The sequence below is a fragment of the Ambystoma mexicanum genome, chromosome 3q, assembly GCF_040938575.1.
Source record: "Ambystoma mexicanum isolate Mex_15411 chromosome 3q, UKY_AmexF1_1, whole genome shotgun sequence".
NCBI classification, from domain to species: domain Eukaryota; kingdom Metazoa; phylum Chordata; class Amphibia; order Caudata; family Ambystomatidae; genus Ambystoma; species Ambystoma mexicanum.
The window spans coordinates 1,157,857,761-1,157,876,007 of NC_090926.1; the positions used below are offsets into that span (position 1 = coordinate 1,157,857,761).

Below are 18,247 nucleotides of genomic sequence, written 5' to 3' on the forward strand. Positions count from 1 at the left end.
TTTTCTTTACATTTGATCCACTCTATCAATTTCTCTCATATTCTCTGCCTCATACTTGATCTCTTTTGATAGGTCCCGCTTGCTTCACTTTCTATATCAATTCATTATTTCATTCTCACTTTTTCAGTTTTATCCTCCTATTGTTCCCTACTTCTAATTTTTACTTCCTCCTATATTCCTACATCCTGACACATCTCACATGTATTTTACTTAAATCGCTGTCTCCTTGTACCACTCCTTTTACCTGCCCTCCATCTTTGTACCCGTACTCCTTCAGGAATCGCTTCGTTTCAGTGTCTGCAAACATTGGGTGCTTGGAATCCCAGAGGCCCGGACCTAAGCAACTGCACATCACCCTGGGTCAACCAAGTTGCTCAGAAGGTACGTATGTGTTGCGTGCGGTCATATGATGAGTGTATATGACTCCCACTCTATGCTCAGAAGGTACAGAAAGGGATTGAAATGTCTGCAAGCAGTTTAACTCCTGCTTGTGTCCAAGAAGAGACTGTTTAGCCTGACAGAAAATAGCTACCAAGACCACTTTTCACTGCCTGGGTATGCTCACGCCATGGAAACAGACCTATGTGACATTAACTTGGGTTGGGAATGAGTGTAAAGGAGTATTAGAGCACATCTAGAAGACATTTAAACTTAATGTTGCGTTAAGTAATGTAAGGAAGACATGGTATCACAAGTATGACACTGACACAAGAGATACAATTTCAAAACCTTTATTAGATTTGTGTGGTTTGGAAAAACTGCTACTTTGCCCTATAGCTATGATGGGAATAGTCTCTACCATCAAATAATAAAGAAAACACAGTCCTAGTCATTCTTTGGCAAATAAAAATGGCCTATGCTAACAAAACCTAATGCCTGCCCTATCTCTTATACAGAAAAGGTGTAAAGGGAGATATGTATGCAAAGAAAAGTCTGTGTTATAACATAAAGAATCAAGATGGCTGAGTTAACTCTCCTTCCCACATTGTACAGCACGGAATATGGCAGCCACCCCATAGGCAGGATGACACACTCTGGCTCAGGTTATCAAGAAGCAGTTTAAAAAGTGGGTCAAGGCCCGCTTGGCCTTCCATGTTAGTCACGGGTTTTCCAGTTCACCAAAGTTCTTTTGCAGTTCAATAAAAAGTTCACATAAGACTCCCCCTGTTGGGCTCGGACCTCTTAAAGCAGAAAGTTCATATAGGTCTCCCTCTGTCGGGCTCGGACCTCTCAAAGCAAAAATTACCTGATTCAACATAGATATCCCTCAGCCCGGCTCGGAACTAGCAATCACAGCACTTGCAGGGATTCCCTTCCCCAAGCTTTATTCACATTGGTTAGGGGTTCCCATCCCCTAACTTATTTCACATTCCAGGTCTTCCTCAGTCAGGCTCGGACCTTTCACCGATGTCGAAGACTTTCGAATGTGCAAGGCGTTTACTATGGACCTTCGCAGGACCACTTCGACTTTCATTTCCACTCTTTTTTTTTTATTTGCGCCAGTGCCTCATGGTCTTGGTAGTTCTTTACCACAAGCAAAATGTTCAAAGAAATCTTCCTCTTCAAGCATTCATTTTTCCCTTCCCTTTTGCTGGGGTTAATTTTCTACCATAATGCTTTTCAGAGTTCATTCACTTTGCCGCTTCAATTCAGGAGTCAAAGTTAATACCACAGGCTTGGCCTCACCTCCCTAACTCTGTCGTTCACCCAGGATGGTTGCTGGCAGCCTTGAAACCCATATGCAGTCTTCTTGTCTGGGTTTGGCACTCTCCTGGTTTTTCAGCGGCAACAACCTCCTGTAGGGAACTTCAGGGTTTACCAACCCTTCATTCTGGCCCCTGGATCGGTAGTTATGCTCCAGTGGGTTTGCTTTTTCCCCAGAAGTTCTATACTTTCTCATGTTCCACCCTGTTCCAATTCTGATGGGTCACCCCCAGTCGGGCTTAGACCCTTCCTTTAGCTTCTCACATGGATCTCCCTATGTCAGGCTTGGACCCTCTCACTTTGCACACAGGTTCAATTAAAAGAAACGGCTCTGGATTCTGCAGGGTCTGGGAGTTGTGGAGTTTCGAATGGGGCTTTTCTGGGATCGGGATCATCCCACCTGCCCCTGAGAGTACTGGGCTTTCATGTTACACCCAGGGGATGAGACTTGGCTAGGGTCCTGTCAAATAGCTCCCGCTGCCTCTGGTGTGGCTGCCTGGAAGCACAGCTCTCTCGCCACACTTCAGCCTCTCCTGCACTCAGAGGCCCAGTGACTTGGCAGCCTGCCTTCCTTCTCAGGATTCCATCCCAGGCTCTCTGCAGCTTCTCCTTGGCTCCTCTGGACAGGCCCGTTCCTCTCAGCCTCCCCAGCTCGCTCAAAGTGTGCCTGTGTGCTCTGCCTTTTATACTGACTGAGAGGCTTAACATGTTTCGGGTGGGAATGATTGTGGAGGGAAGCCTGACCTTCCCTGGCAGCATTATCAGGACAAGGTGGTGACTGCCAATAGGAATCCCTGGTGCTTTGGCGCCTATGGATAATATTAATGTCTCTCCTTTTCCTCGTCTTCTTGGTAGTGTTCAAAAATGGAGGGGGCATGTAATGGCACTGCACATATTTCCTTAAGACAGGGTGGACGTCAGGGTGACTGAGCGCCTGACCCTGTTTGGTCTTATTAGTGGGACAGTGCCATTGCATATCATTATAGGCAATCTTTCTAGTCTCTGTCTTTCGGTCTTTATGGGGGATGAAGGGATTGTGGGAGTTGTAGTTTTTCTTGGTGATCATGGAAAAACCATATGGGTTTTTGTCAGGTTGAAGGGGGCAGATGTATTGTTGTGGTTGAATGGGTTTTGGGCGATAATATCCCAGGATGACTGAGGAGATATTGGGTAGGGATGTATTGGAATGGGGAGCTACCATGTCTCACCCGAGGGTGTTCCTCCCACAGTCTTCAAGGGTCCCTTTACATGATGATCCTGCCTCATTGGCCTGCCCCCAGTGTTGGCATCCAAGAGCAATGGCCCTCCCCTGGCCACCTGAGTCAGGGATCGCTGGGAATAGCATGGGAGAAACGCCTCAGGTTTCTCACAGTAACCATTGCTAGGGTCCTCAACGCTATCAGCACCTGGGGCTCCCTCTGGGATGTTAATATTGTTTTTCTTCCAAAGGAAATCTGGTTGCACCAACAGGGACAGCCCGGTTTTCTTTTTACAAAAATAAAACTACAGAACAAGATGGCTGCCACATAAAATAGCAAAAGATGAAATCCTTTTTCTATGTTACTGGTGACCATCTCATGATCGTGGCAGAGTGGACCATCAGCCTAGAGGTAAATGTGGAAAGAGGGGACAACAGAGGGTGGGGGACTGGCAAGCAAGGAGTGGGGGTTTAAAGTTCAGATTGGCCTTTGGCTCTCATAAGTGTGCATGTCCCAGACTTGCCATGCAATAGTCTGCCAGCTTGATTTACTCTCCTGCCAAGCATATCAATCTTCTCTCTTTATCTCCTTTGCTCTCAGAGTCTCAGACCCTCTTACTCTCCAGGTTGCATATGGGAGCGTATACCAGGCTCATAGTTCTGAATCGTGACACCTTGCTTCACTCTCCTGCCAAGCGTAGGATTCTGTTTCTTTTACTCTCAGGGTCCCAGACTCTCTTATTCTGTTATCCTCATCATAGGGGTCCCAGACTCGCGGTATCTTCTCAGGGTCCAAGACCCTCTTATTTGGCTGTCTGTACTCGCTCTCTGGCTTTCCCGGACCTCTAGTCCCTCTTGGCCTGCCCACGTACCTTTGTGCTTGGTTCGTGCCTTCCAAGCAGCAGGAAATCTGCTTGATGCTTCAGCAGCATACGGGTACTTTATTTTGTTGGTCCTGGTTTCGCTGTACGCTTTGCTTCTCCTGAAGTGCCTTTTCTTCAGCTGGCGGCTCCCATGATCCTGGAATGCACAGAGGGCTGTTTGGGCTATGAGGTGTGTAGTCCTTACGTCCTGGACTATGCTCGGTCCTTCTCCCTTCTAATTGCACAGTGTTTGGCTCTCCCATCTTGCAGTCGGTGCTACTGTGTCGCTGGCAATTCCTCTCAGGAGAGGGGATCTCTCTCACCTGGTTTTTCTCGTCTATTTTTAATGGGTTTTATCCCCATCATGTTCAGCAGGAGACTAGACTGCTCAGCACAGTTCTCGGGATCAATCCTCACACACCTAGCCATCTTTTTTGTCCCAGTACTTCTATTACAAATAAATCGAAAGCTAGTTGGATTCTCTTGTGTGTTAGTTATTTTCTTAGAAAAAGGGTGGCGTGTTATACAACAGAAAATATTAGCTTTGTTTCTAATATGGGAAGGGGAGGGTTTGCTTTGGCAAAGAGGAAGTGGGTGACAGTGGAAATATAACAAGTTCTGTGTGAATGGTCGTCCATAATCCCTTAAGGGGCTTTCTCTCCCATGTGATCCTCCCCCTGTGCACCACCCACTGGAGGACTCTTGTACTGTGGATGCACCACCCTCAGCCCACATGAAAGATCTCCCCCTAGGGTAGAAGGGACAACATCACAAGCTTCTTCACATGAAGCTCATTCAGAACATAACCTACTCTCAGCCCCGTTAGTACATGTTCTCCATTCTCAGAAGGTGCGTGCATGGTGTACGAGCTCATATCACACAGATCCTACTGACGGCTCAGAAGGTACATATGAGGTGGGTGAGCTTGTGTGGTACGCATCTTGATCTCCGCTAAGAAGGTACTTTTATTCCATTGTCAGCTTAGAAAGTTAAATATGACACTCTCAGCTCAGAAGGTACATACGTGCCGTGTTTTCTCATTCTGTTCACATCTCACTCTCAGCCCAGACAGAACACGTTTTCAACTCTCACCTCAGAAGGCATCTAGTGGGAACTCATGTGTTGCTCCTTTTACTCTCGACCCAGAAGGTATATATCTTTCAATTATAGCCCAGAAAATGCATACATTGTGTATGAGCTGTGTCAGTACATACCTTACTGTCAATTCAGGCGGCTCATGCCTCCCGGTTATGGTAATGTGTGGAGTCTCCAGCCCTCCCCCTCCTGTCATCTATCAATTCCCAGGTTCTTGTTGCACACAGGGTACAGTGTATCTATTTGGGAGAAGTGTGGGGGTTGGCAGTGACAAAATGAGATGGTGAAATGCGAGCGGTCTGTGGAGGACGTAGTAGGAATGTGTGGAAGACCTCTGGTTGGTTTCCATTGGACGCCTTTTTCATGCCTGGTCATAACATCTAATGCTTTGGTATGACGTCTATGCCTCTGTCATGCCTTGCTATGCCATGTTATGATTGCTAGATGTGGCTTCTACATTGTCCGTGCCTCTCACCCTCTTACCCATCGAGGCGTCTGACTGCTTCGTGCACTAACATTTTAAAACTCGGCAATTGAGCACCACTGCCATAACACATCTAACATCAGAACACTACAACTACCTTATACATCACAGCCCTGGCCAATACATCCTAGCACAACAGGCACATGAAGCTCCCTTCCGGACACAAAGACCTATATGCGCTCGATAAAGAACACTTAGCAACTGACTCGAATGCTAAACTCAGGGGACCTCAGGTCAGCATGAATCCATGCAACAGCAAAGCTATCTTGCATTTTCTCTTTCTCCCCACAGGTCTAACCCAGCCCCCAGAGCACATGGAAACCATGCAAATGGTAGCTGAGTGCCGTATGAATCCCCGGAACAGAACACGCATGTTTTCCACTCTCGGCTCCGAAGTTACACACCTTCCTTCCTCTCAGCTCAGAGGACACATGTCTTAGACCCTCAGTTCAGAAGGTGCTTACTCCCACTATTACCAAGGGCCGTAGCCCTTGTCAATGTCTCCCGTTCTTTGCGTAGGTGGAGCATATCTTCCACACTTCGCTCAGGAGGTACATGTCTCCCACTCTCAGTTCAGAAGGTACATGTCTCCCACTCTTAGCTCGGAAGGTACATATCTCCCTCTCCTAGATATCGAGTTAGATCTCCCACACATAGTTCATGTGGTGTCTTCCAGTCTTCACTCAGAAAGCAGATACGTGGTATATAAACTCTTTTGGTACACATCTTACTCTGAACCCAGAAGGTATATGTCTTTCAGTCAAAGCAGTACATACCTTACTCTCAGCTCAGAAAGTACATTGTCTTGGGAGGATAGCTCAGGGGCAACATGCTTGCCTTGGAAGCAAGACGATACAGAGCACCACAGGTTCGGTCTCCGGGTCTGGGCTTAGAAACCTCTGGATATTAAGTGCATTATAAATAACCTATCATATCATATAATGACTTCCACTGTATGGATGTGTATAAGTAGGTATGTATTGTATATTAGAAAGAGCACTTTTGGAGAGGCCTCTTTGTGCTAGAGGCAAGCAGTACCAAAACAAGAAGCACAGAGCAACAGTTAATTGCTCTTTGCACTGTTTTGTTGAATGATTCTAGATGTAAATTTGTTAAGTGTTATTGGTTTTTTGTAATCTGTTGTTCCATTGTACAGCGCCTTGGTGTAAAGCGCTCTATAAATAAATAAATAAATCAATCAATCAACAGCCTCCACCATAGAGTCCAGCATATCAGAAAGTGTACCCAGCAGGAAGATGGCGCAAGCATAGGGGAATGGCCACAGTGACAGCCCCCACAATGACAAGATGAGTCTCTGGTGCCCTCCGCAGCTTTCCTGCAATCGCAGTATCAGTAGACGGCGCACATTTTGCACTTGACATCGACTAGTGATAATTGACTTTGGGCGAGTAAGAAATAGTGTGCTGTGTGTCTGTGTAGAAAGGAGGTGGGGAGTGACTTTTTTTCTGGCTGGCAAGTAGCTTGCAACTTGAAATGTTTACCCCTCCCAGAACGAGACCAGCCAGACACGAGCAGAGGCAAAATGGAGGAGGGAGGAGATAGAAGGTGATACAAACAGCGCTGCCAGTTGTCTCCCACGGCAACCAAACACCTCACTCCTAAGAGGCATGTCCAGGGAGTGGCCTGGGGTGGCACACGCTACCCCTGGTATCTGATTGGTCACCCCATATGCCACCCCATCATCCTAAACTGTGATCATTATGTGTGGATGCGCTCGTACGTTATGCCACCCCTGCACAATCAGTACCCCACTTGGGCCACCCCAGTCAAGAGAGTGTGGGCACGCCACTGTCACCCATCCCTTCCATTGTCAACAACAGAGAGCAGAGCAAGCTTTATAAATTCCTTTCTTGTAAAATAGCTTTCTGTGACACTTTGCAGCCATTACTGATAAGAAACTGTTTATGCCAGTAGGTTTATTTGGTGCCCTGCTAATCTGCATGTTATTACTTATTTAAAGCACAAAGTGAAAACGCTTCTAGATGCATTTTATTAAACTGTGTAAACTCTTTTCCTGCAACACACTAGACGCCGCATATTATTTTTTTTTAAAACCAACTGATTCTTATTTGATTATTATGTATCAGCACAAAAAAATCTCTTACATTATAATAAGGAAGAAACAGACAGTATGTGGTTATGTATTACTAGTGTGGAAGCCTATACGGCCAAAGTGCAGGTTTGCATTGACACTGTAGGACCACCATATATCCTAAGGCAACAGGCTCCCTCTAGCGGTGACAACATGCACAGCTATGCGAATTGGCATTGTCTCTATGTATCTTAAGCCAACAGCTCCCTCTAGCGGTGACAACAGGCGAAGCTGTGGGAATTGGCATTTCCTCTATAGATATATATCCTAAGGCAACAGCTCCCTCTAGCGGTGACAACAGGCGAAGCTGTGGGAATTGGCATTTCCTCTATATATATATATCCTAAGGCAACAGCTTCATCTAGTGGTGACAAAAGGCAAAGCTATGCAAATTGCCATTTTCTCTATATATCTTAAGGCAATAGCTCCCTCTAGCGGTGACAACAGGCAAAGCTATGCAAATTGCCATTTTCTCTATATATATTAAGGCACCAGCTCCCTCTAGTGATGACAACAGGCGATGACTGCATCTGACAAACATACATCTGGTCTTTTATCATATCGTTGGATTAGATAAGGACATAAATATCCCCTACCATATATAAAATACAGAGACAAAACTGATAGCATTGATTAAATCATGTATATAAATGACTTAATAGTGTGGTTGAGTTAAATTAATTATGTACACATGGAATAACAACTAATACCATAGTACGGTGAAAGGCCATCAGGCCTTGCATATGTAACTCTTATGTACTAAAGCTGATGAGTATTGTTTTCTCGTGCACAGATTAAAAGTGGAGAGAATGCTGCCGATATTGCTGTGGAGCTGGCCCGCCACACCCGCGGGCCCATCTACGCCGGGGACGTCAGCTCCTCTGTGAAGCTGATGGAGCAGCTTCTGGACATCCTAGACTCGCAACTGCAGATACTGCGGCCCGTCGAAAGGGAGTCAGCAGGCAAGAACTACAACAAGGTAATCATGGATTCCCCAATGCGTACGGCAAGCACAGGTATGGCTGCGGCATGCTCCTTCACTGACCCAGCATGCAACATTGGCTGACCTTTGGCAAGGCGGTGACTTGCTGCTTCTACTGACGGAGCAGATGATATAGTCCAACCTCTGGGAGGAGTCTCCAGTGCCCAAACAATATGCGAGGAACACTGGCAGGGCTGCAGGCACATGGTAGCCTATGCTTGCTTCCATCGCAGGCAAGACACAGGACATGTTTTCCGACAGAGAGAGCTCATTGCAGAATGTTATCATAGTGGTTTGTCATTGCCTTGTGCCTATTCACACCCTTGAGCCTTGCCACGAGAAATGCCTCTCTCGGCAGCCATAAATCCAGGTCCTGACGCTTGGCCTACCACCATCTTTGCAGTGTAAGTGAGCACATCCTAGGTCAGGGTTCTGCACTCTGCAGCTCTCCAGATGTTTTGGACTATAACTCCTATGATCCCTCACCATTGTCTAAGATGGCTAAGGCCGGTGGGAATTGTGGTAATAAACATCCGAAGTGCCAAATGTTTCAGGCCCCTGACATAGATGGAGAGTTGGCGGGATAGAGGCTCAGTAAACTAGAGCACAATTAAAAAGCCTTGAGTGTGAACAAGCATGTATATGCTCAGGAAGTGCATAGTGAGCTGGATAACCCCAGCTCTTTAGGATGAGTAGCAATTACCCTGGAGATGGATGGGGATGCAGATTATATTCATGCATCAAAAATAGAGACCACCCAGGAAGGAGGCACAAAAAAGACTTTTAATAGCAATTATCTAAAACAGGGAGAATAGCGAACATCAAAGAAATCGATCGATCCTCTTACTCAATGCATTCTAGTAAAAACTGAAACTTTATAAAGAAAAATCGTCATCAATGACGTTACCCTACGCATGTACTAACGTCATCCTATGTGGCAAACTACAAAACCTATGAGTATGGGTGATTGGCTCTTGAGTGAAGATCTAAGTATACAATCCATACGAGTCTATGAAGTGTGACTGTGTGATAGGTTACTTAACATCAGGTGGGGCAAATAAGCCCTCCCTTAAAAAATGACTACTACAAACGTCACTAAATATGCAATGTCATATTGGTCTACATAACTATAGGACCCCTAAATACACGGTCCTCTATGATTGGTGGGCACTCTAACCTTCGTTAGTACTTTTCCATCTACTTCTAGCAGCCTGCAGACTGGCACCCAGGTGCTGGTGGGCTCACCTTTACTGTTGCTTCCCACCAATAAGCTTATCAATCCATCATCATCTCAGTGGTCAGAATGTCAATTAGACTTTTGAAGCTTGGCCTTGGAGTGTTCTCAGCTCTGAGAAAATTAGGGAGTGAGGGCACGCTCTGCACCCATGCGTAGGTGTGAATACTTCATGCTTCCTCGTGACTGGAGAACATGGAATCGAGCCTTTTTGTGCATTTAACTTTATTTATTAATAAGCCTCTGACGTCTTGTTCTATTCATGCCTTCTGAACAGGAGTTTTGTTCTTTCACAGGATATTGTATCCGATGTCAGTTCGCTTCAGATTGATAAGACCTTGGCTTCTTGACTGGTCCAGCCTTGTCTGCTGAGATTCACTTTGTAATTCAACTGCTTTTTTAACTGTGACACACGAGAAATTAGGCCTTCTTGCTACTGTCCAGCCTGCTATAATGCATAGTGGAAACATCCATCCTTCACTTGTCCATATGCATGTATGTATATATTGGCGCTTGCCGCAATCTATTCACTAGAAAGGCAGCCTTCAGATTACTTTGTCTGCTTGCGTTTCTTTTGCATCTGTACACGTGTAAAATAATGCAATGTCTTTATCCGTTTCTGTGGCATAAGCTTCTTCACCTTGATCCCAAGATGTCACTTATCCTTGATACTTTCTTGATGCCTTGTAGAATATCTTCTTTCTCTGGTCTCTGCATCCCTTTTATGTACTTTATCTCAGCTTTGTATAATATATACTGGCAAGGTTAGTGACGTTCATTGGCTCTGCTTCTTCCGGGATTTCATTCAGATGACCATCATATTTTCTTGTATGCAGGTATGGTTTTTCTTAACGGGAACCTTGCCTCCAAGAGTCCCTTTGCTGGTGGTGTTTTCACTGATACCGCACAAAGTCCACACTCTGCTCTTTGTTGGTTCAACGGTTCTGTGTATGTCACATATCCTGGTTTCCAGTTTACAGGTAGAAGGGGCGGATCGGTTGAGGTGAGGGTACTTGGCTCCTTCTCTACAATAGGCAGGAGTGCCCTTGTTGCCCTGAAATAGACTGGTGCTTGCTGACCAGCAGGGGTGTAGAGGAGGTCCCAAATAAAGCCTGCACTCCAGTCGCCCATTTTGAAGTACCAGGAACGTTCACACCGAGATATGTTACATATGATGAGGAAATAAACCAGCAGAGAGCCGCAGTAGGGCTAAACCCAGTGCCTCTCAGGAGAGCGACACCTGTTGAAGTACCGATACCTAGAAAACCATGGACAGTAAGGTATCCATTGAGAAAACCCTACCAGCAAGTAAGACGAAATGAAGATAGCCTAAATACCGTCCCAGAAGAAACTACAAAGGCCTGAATTGAAGACGAATGGTGACGTCACGAAGGCCCGGACAGACTTGCAGATAGAAGATAAGACGACCCAAAGATGACGCAAGAGGCGAAATGTCATGAATAAGGATATCGTGAACCTAGAAGAAGAAACAATGTTGAAACATAAAGAAACTTAAGCTGCAAAGCAGGATGAAGTCATTCAAACCAGCTAACACCTGTACATATGCTTGAAACCGCAAGAAAGTTAAGAAAACAGTGTGGCTTGCTATGCTTAGTAGAAGCCTAAGATACATCTATACATCTATACATATCTGCCTCAACGAAGCACACTATACAAGTGCGAGTCCACTTTACACAAAAGCAGATTTAACTCAGGTTACTAGAGGTCAAACAGGACAGGATTTGTATTCCAGCTAAAACGAGAAGAGATGGCTGAATCGAAACTCAGCAGAGGCAACGTGAGCCAGGAAGAGCCAAGGTCAGACCAATAGAAGGAGCGAACAGTAGCTTTGCGGAATCAAAACTTAAGAACAGAATAGCCTATCTCAGGAAGGCCGAAATAAGGAGGCTTAGGCAGGTGGCAAGCTGAATAAGAATTAAATGCACAAATTGAAGCAAACGAGGCAGATTCACGGTGTGTGCAGCACGTGACCATCCGAGCAAAAAGAAGCACGCGTTGACACCTATGCCTGGCTGTCGCCCAGACAGAGATATCATAACTTTTCCTGACAAGAAGATACAGTTTCGAGGCCGACCACAGCCAACTAATTGACACATAGACACTAAAGTAATGATGGATTGAAGGGAGACCGGGTGAATCTTGGGGCACCCTGCACCTGGCTGACCATTCTGCGTGCTGCTAAGTAAAGTGGAGATTTATGCATGGGATTGAAGGCAACCCAATCACAATGGACCAAATAATATAGGGTCCTATAGATAGTAGAACCAATGGGAGGTCGTACTCTTAGTGACGTCTACAAGAGTAATGTTAGAAGGAAGAGCCTAGACGCCCACCTGATAGTGTTTATACAATCCTCTCAGTCCGTTACCATATACAGATATAGTACCTATAGTAAAGTTCCCTTTTCCTAACCAATAGAACTGCATGTTAACTTTTGAGCTTTACACATCAATGATGACGAGTTTTGAGTATAAATGTTACTGTTTGTATGAAATTCGCAGGAGTTGAAGCGAGACAGACTATTGCATCGCTGTTGATTTCTATGTTTCCCAGTTTTCTGTACTTGTCATTAAACAGGCTCCCCTTTGCCAAATCATTGAGTTGTCCTTATTGATTGGTGTTAGAGTAATATACCTGCACCTCCATCCATCTCAAAGGTGCAGCTATCTCATCTTAAAGTACTGCGTAACAAATCCTGACTCTATGGGCCGGCCAGGGATCTCCCCAGTACAGGGGTATGCTCAGGAAGTGTATGGGCAGCAGTGCCCCTGGTGCACTGAAATAGGCTGATGCTTGCTGAGCAGCAGGGGTATGCTCAGGAAGTGTACGGGCAGCAGTGCCCCTGGTGCACTGAAATAGGCTGATGCTTGCTGAGCAGCAGGGGTATGCTCAGGAAGTGTACGGGCAGCAGTGCCCCTGGTGCACTGAAATAGACTGCTGCTTGCTGAGCAGCAGGGGTATGCTCAGGAAGCGTACGGGCAGCAGTGCCCCTGGTGCACTGAAATAGACTGATGCTTGCTGAGCAGCAGGAGTATGCTCAGGAAGCGTATGGGCAGCAGTGCCACTGTTTTACTGAAATAGACTGATGCTTGCTGAGCAGCAGGGGTATGCTCAGGAAGCGTATGGGCAGCAGTGCCCCTGGTGCACTGAAATAGACTGCTGCTTGCTGAGCAGCAGGGGTATGCTCAGGAAGCGTATGGGCAGCAGTGCCCCTGGTGCACTGAAATAGACTGCTGCTTGCTGAGCAGCAGGGGTATGCTCAGGAAGTGTACGGGCAGCAGTGCCCCTGGTGCACTGAAATAGGCTGCTGCTTGCTGAGCAGCAGGGGTATGCTCAGGAAGTGTACGGGCAGCAGTGCCCCTGGTGCACTGAAATAGACTGATGCTTGCTGAGCAGCAGGGGTATGCTCAGGAAGTGTACGGGCAGCAGTGCCCCTGGTGCACTGAAATAGGCTGCTGCTTGCTGAGCAGCAGGGGTATGCTCAGGAAGTGTACGGGCAGCAGTGCCCCTGGTGCACTGAAATAGGCTGCTGCTTGCTGAGCAGCAGGGGTATGCTCAGGAAGTGTATGGGCAGCAGTGCCCCTGGTGCACTGAAATAGGCTGCTGCTTGCTGAGCAGCAGGGGTATGCTCAGGAAGTGTATGGGCAGCAGTGCCCCTGGTGCACTGAAATAGACTGCTGCTTGCTGAGCAGCAGCGGTATGCTCAGGAAGTGTATGGGCAGCAGTGCCCCTGGTGCACTGAAATAGACTGATGCTTGCTGAGCAGCAGGGGTATGCTCAGGAAGTGTATGGGCAGCAGTGCCCCTGGTGCACTGAAATAGACTGATGCTTGCTGAGCAGCAGGGGTATGCTCAGTAAGAGCAGGGGCTGTGCATGCCCCTGTGCCAATGAAAGAGATGAATGCTTGCTCTACAGAGCAGAAGCCTGCTCTTCTTCCAGTCAAGGTAAGTTCTAAAATCTCTCAAATGGGAGATAGAATGGACTTACTTGGAGGGTGATGGGGGGGAGGGGTATTTGCTAGGGATGTAATGTATATATAAATAGCCTGTCCGATAGCACAGCGAGTAGAGCGTTCGCTTTGACATTTGTGCAGAGCCTGCTGATGCAGGTTCAAATCCCGGCAGGGCCAAACTCAGCCTTTCATCCTTCCAAAGGTCGATAAATGAGCACCACACACTGTGGGTAATAATGAGCAGCGCACAGATACCTGAGGGTTCATAGCGCTATATAAATGCTAAATGATTATTATTATTAAATATTCAAATACTTTGTCATAGGTGGCCTATATCACAGATTAGCAGATGTCCAGTGTCTAGTGTGAAACCTCAAAACTCCTTCGTGAGCAAGTGCATTAGATGACAAATGTACATTTTAGTGTTCATCTCTAGAAACCTCCACATACCTTTTGAAGATCTCTTGTTTGCCAAGTCCCCAGTCTAATGTTCAGCACGCAGTGCGCATGCTCTCTAGGTTCAAATTCCTCAGTCGATTGTAAAGCTCCAGAGGTTCTAAGGTCCTCAATGCAGGTGTCTTGATTGCCCATTCTTCAGTCCAGTATGTAACAGTGAATGGTCCCAATCTATCCAGATTTCTCCTATGTCAGTTGTGTGCTCAGATCTGGGTGATCAACATTCCCTTTGGACATACGTGACACTCTAGAACCATGCAGAAAGTCTGGCATGAGGGCCGTGTGCTCAGCTGAAGGCGGATCACAAGGCCTGCCAAAGATGAAACGCATAATTGTTTCATTTGAATAACTCAGCATTTACATTGTGTGTATCTGTGTGTGGAGAAGCAAAGTTCTGAAACATTTTTCTTTTTTGTCGTAATGAAACCTCAGATGCACAAAAGAGACAAGACCTGCAAAGATTACATCAAGGTGAGCTTCCAGACCATGTATGCAATAGTAAGCATTGTCAAATGATAGCAATTGCTGTGGATGAAATGGGTGAAGTTGCCCAGTGATGATCTGTAGTGAAAGAGAAGACTGATGGAAGTGGGGAAGGGGTAAAGGGCTGCACATGTCATACATGTTGAATTCAATTCTAATTGCAGTAGAAAAACTGGAGGCTGGGGCTCGGAATTAGGTACTTTGATGAAGCTATATGCGGCCCTGGTACTGAAAATTCTAGGGCTGAGTTAATTCAGGCCCGGGATATTAACACCCATTCCAGTCTTTAGAACAGGTGCTTAACACTATTATCACCCATTCCATGGGTTACAACGGGGCCAATTTTGTGGCGTCCCGTGCACGGAAAGAAAATACTGTACCAAGATGGCTGCTGTGGATTTGGAAAGTGGGACTTCGTACGGAGCCCCTCTTCCATTTCCATCGCGGCCTCAGGGAGCAGTATCAGCCGAGTTCACTGGGTGGGGGTTTGATAAAAAGCTTACGGGCAGTGAGGGGAAGAAGGCGGGCGGGTCAACTGGTCATCCGGCGGCTTGGAACGCAGGCTAGATCAGCAGTTTCAGCACGCGTTCCTAGCCTCCTCATTGGCTGCCCCCCCACCCCGCAGGGTGCTAATAAAGGATATTGTGGGTCAGAACTGAGGAGCATTGGCAGAGTTGTGTGGAGGTGCTTATCTTATAATAACATGAGATTCTGTAGGTCAGTATTGGGTTGCATTGGCTGCGTTTATGTGGTGGTTGCAGTATTGTAACAACAGTTCAGTAAAATGAAGATTTCCCTAATGCTCTGCTCCTTGGCAGGCTGTGGTAGAGACGGTGGATAACCTACTGAGACCCGAGGCCCTGGAATCGTGGAAGGACATGAATGCCACCGAGCAAGTTCATACCGCCACCATGCTGCTGGACATCGTGGAGGAGGGGGCCTTCCTACTGGCAGACAACGTGAAGGAGCCAGCACGCTTCATCACTGCCAAGACCAACGTGGGTGAGTAGTCTGTGGGCAGAGGGGCATGAATTTCCCACTAATGGGGTCTCTGGCAGGGCACAGGGCAAAGGTCAGGGGTGCCAAAGAGTAGAATGGGGAGAGTGAGTGTGTCAGTTCCATGTCAATTGGCTGAAAAGAATGACTTCGAGGTAATTTACTTCAACGTTTTCTTCGATTTTATTTTTAAATTTGGGGGGTTCCCATTCCCCATCCAAACCCCTCCCAACCCCTTTCCTACCCCTTAACCCACAACTGCATATATATCAAAGTAATCACTTCAAAGGTCATTTCCAGCGCAGAAACCATGGGATACCGGCAAAGCGCGCATGAACCGGGCAGAGTGGGACGATCCAAGAAAGTGAGGCTTCTGAGGGGGAAGAAAGGAAAACGCACAGAGGTTATGCACTCCCCGCTGTCCTTTCAGTTGGTCGCCTCTCTCTGCTTTGCTTTCCTCTGCCAGCTCCTGTGTTGCCTTGGCATTTCTTCTTTCCCTTTTCTTCCTCCCGCCATCTCTCCTGCACTCTGCGCAGCTGTCTCTAGTCAGGTGACCTTGCATTCTTTGCATTCCCCCATCTCTCTTCTCAGTTGGTCGCCTCTCTCTGCTTTGCTTTCCTCTGCCAGCTCCTGTCCTGCCTTGGCATTTCTTCTTTCCCTTCTCCTCCTCCCGCCGTCTCTCCTGCACTCTGCGCAGCTGTCTCTAGTCAGGTGACCTTGCATTCTTTGCATTCCCCCATCTCTCTTCTCAGTCGGTCGCCTCTCTCTGCTTTGCTTTCCTCTGCCAGCTCCTGTCCTGCCTTGGCATTTCTTCTTTCCCTTCTCCTCCTCCCGCCGTCTCTCCTGCACTCTGCGCAGCTGTCTCTAGTCAGGTGACCTTGCATTCTTTGCATTCCCCCATCTCTCTTCTCAGTCGGTCGCCTCTCTCTGCTTTGCTTTCCTCTGCCAGCTCCTGTGTTGCCTTGGCATTTCTTCTTTCCCTTCTCCTCCTCCCGCCGTCTCTCCTGCACTCTGCGCAGCTGTCTCTGGTCAGGTAACCTTGCATTTTTTGCATTCCCCCATCTCTCTTCTCAGTTGGTCGCCTCTCTCTGCTTTGCTTTCCTCTGCCAGCTCCTCTGTTGCCTATGCATTTTCTGCTTTCCCTTCTCCTCCCACCGTCTCTCCTGCACTCTGCGCAGCTGTCTCTGGTCAGGTAACCTTGCATTCTTTGCATTCCCCCATCGCTCTTCTCAGTTGGTCGCCTCTCTCTGCTTTGCTTTCCTCTGCCAGATCCTGTGTTGCCTTGGTATTTCTTCTTTCCCTTTTCTTCCTCCCGCCATCTCTCCTGCACTCTGTGCAGCTGTCTCTAGTCAGGTGACCTTGCATTCTTTGCATTCCCCCATCTCTCTTCTCAGTTGGTCGCCTCTCTCTGCTTTGCTTTCCTCTGCCAGCTCCTGTGTTGCCTTTGCATTTTTTGCTTTCTCTTCTCCTCCTCCCACCGTCTCTCCTGCACTCTGCGCAGCTATCTCTGGTCAGGTAACCTTGATTTCTTTGCATTCCCCCATCTCTCTTCTCAGTTGGTCGCCTCTCTCTGCTTTGCTTTCCTCTGCCAGCTCCTGTGTTGCCTTTGCATTTTCTGCTTTCCCTTCTCCTCCTCCCACCGTCTCTCCTGCACTTTGCGCAGCTGTCTCTGGCCAGGTAACCTTGCATTCTTTGCATTCTCCCATCACTCTTCTCAGTTGGTCGCCTCTTACTGCTTTGCTTTCCTCTGCCAGATCCTGTGTTGCCTTGGCATTTCTTCTTTCCCTTTTCTTCCTCACGCCGTCTCTCCTGCACTCTGCGCAGCTGTATCTAGTCAGATGACCTTGCATTCTTTGTATTCCCCCATCTCTCTTCTCAGTTGGTCGCCTCTTGCTGCTTTGCTTTCCTCTGCTAGATCCTGTGTTGCCTTTGCATTTTCTGCTTTCCCTTCTCCTCCTCCCACCATCTCTCCTGCACTCTGCGCAGCTGTCTCTGGTTAGGTGACCTTGCATTCTTTGCATTCCCCCATCTCTCTTCTCAGTTGGTCGTCTCACTCTGCTTTGCTTTCCTCTGCCAGATCCTGTGTTGCCTTGGCATTTCTTCTTTCCCTTTTCTTCCTCACGCCGTCTCTCCTGCACTCTGCGCAGCTGTATCTAGTCAGATGACCTTGCATTCTTTGTATTCCCCCATCTCTCTTCTCAGTTGGTCGCCTCTCTCTGCTTTGCTTTCCTCTGCCAGATCCTGTGTTGCCTCGGCATTTCTTCTTTCCCTTCTCCTCCTCCCACCATCTCTCCTACACTCTGTGCAGCTGTCTCTAGTCAGGTAACCTTGCATTCTTTGCATTCTCCCATCTCTCTTCTCAGTTGGTCGCCTCTTGCTGCTTTGCTTTCCTCTGCTAAATCCTGTGTGCCTTTGCAATTTCTGCTTTCCCTTCTCCTCCTCCCACCGTCTCTCCTGCACTCTGTGCAGCTGTCTCTAGTCAGGTGACCTTGCATTCTTTGCATTCCCCTATCTCTCTTCTCAGTTGGTCGCCTCTTGCTGTTTTGCTTTCCTCTGCTAGATCCTGTGTTGCCTTTGCATTTACTGCTTTCACATCTCCTCCTCCCACCGTCTCTCCTGCACTCTGCGCAGCTGTCTCTGGTTAGGTGACCTTGCATTCTTTGCAT

General features: G+C 47.3%; 1 protein-coding gene across 4 annotated transcripts in view; it reads left to right on the forward strand.

Annotated features, from left to right (window-relative positions):
- ADGRL1 (adhesion G protein-coupled receptor L1) overlaps positions 1 to 18,247 on the forward strand; it is a 979,436-nt gene that overhangs the window by 789,771 nt on the left and 171,418 nt on the right. For all 4 annotated transcript variants that reach the window (XM_069603973.1, XM_069603976.1, XM_069603977.1 and 1 more), the window contains exons 7-10: positions 278 to 381; positions 8,251 to 8,436; positions 14,535 to 14,573; positions 15,404 to 15,587. In XM_069603973.1, the coding sequence (XP_069460074.1) occupies positions 278 to 381; positions 8,251 to 8,436; positions 14,535 to 14,573; positions 15,404 to 15,587 (513 nt within the window). The remainder of the gene's footprint in view (positions 1 to 277; positions 382 to 8,250; positions 8,437 to 14,534; positions 14,574 to 15,403; positions 15,588 to 18,247) is intronic.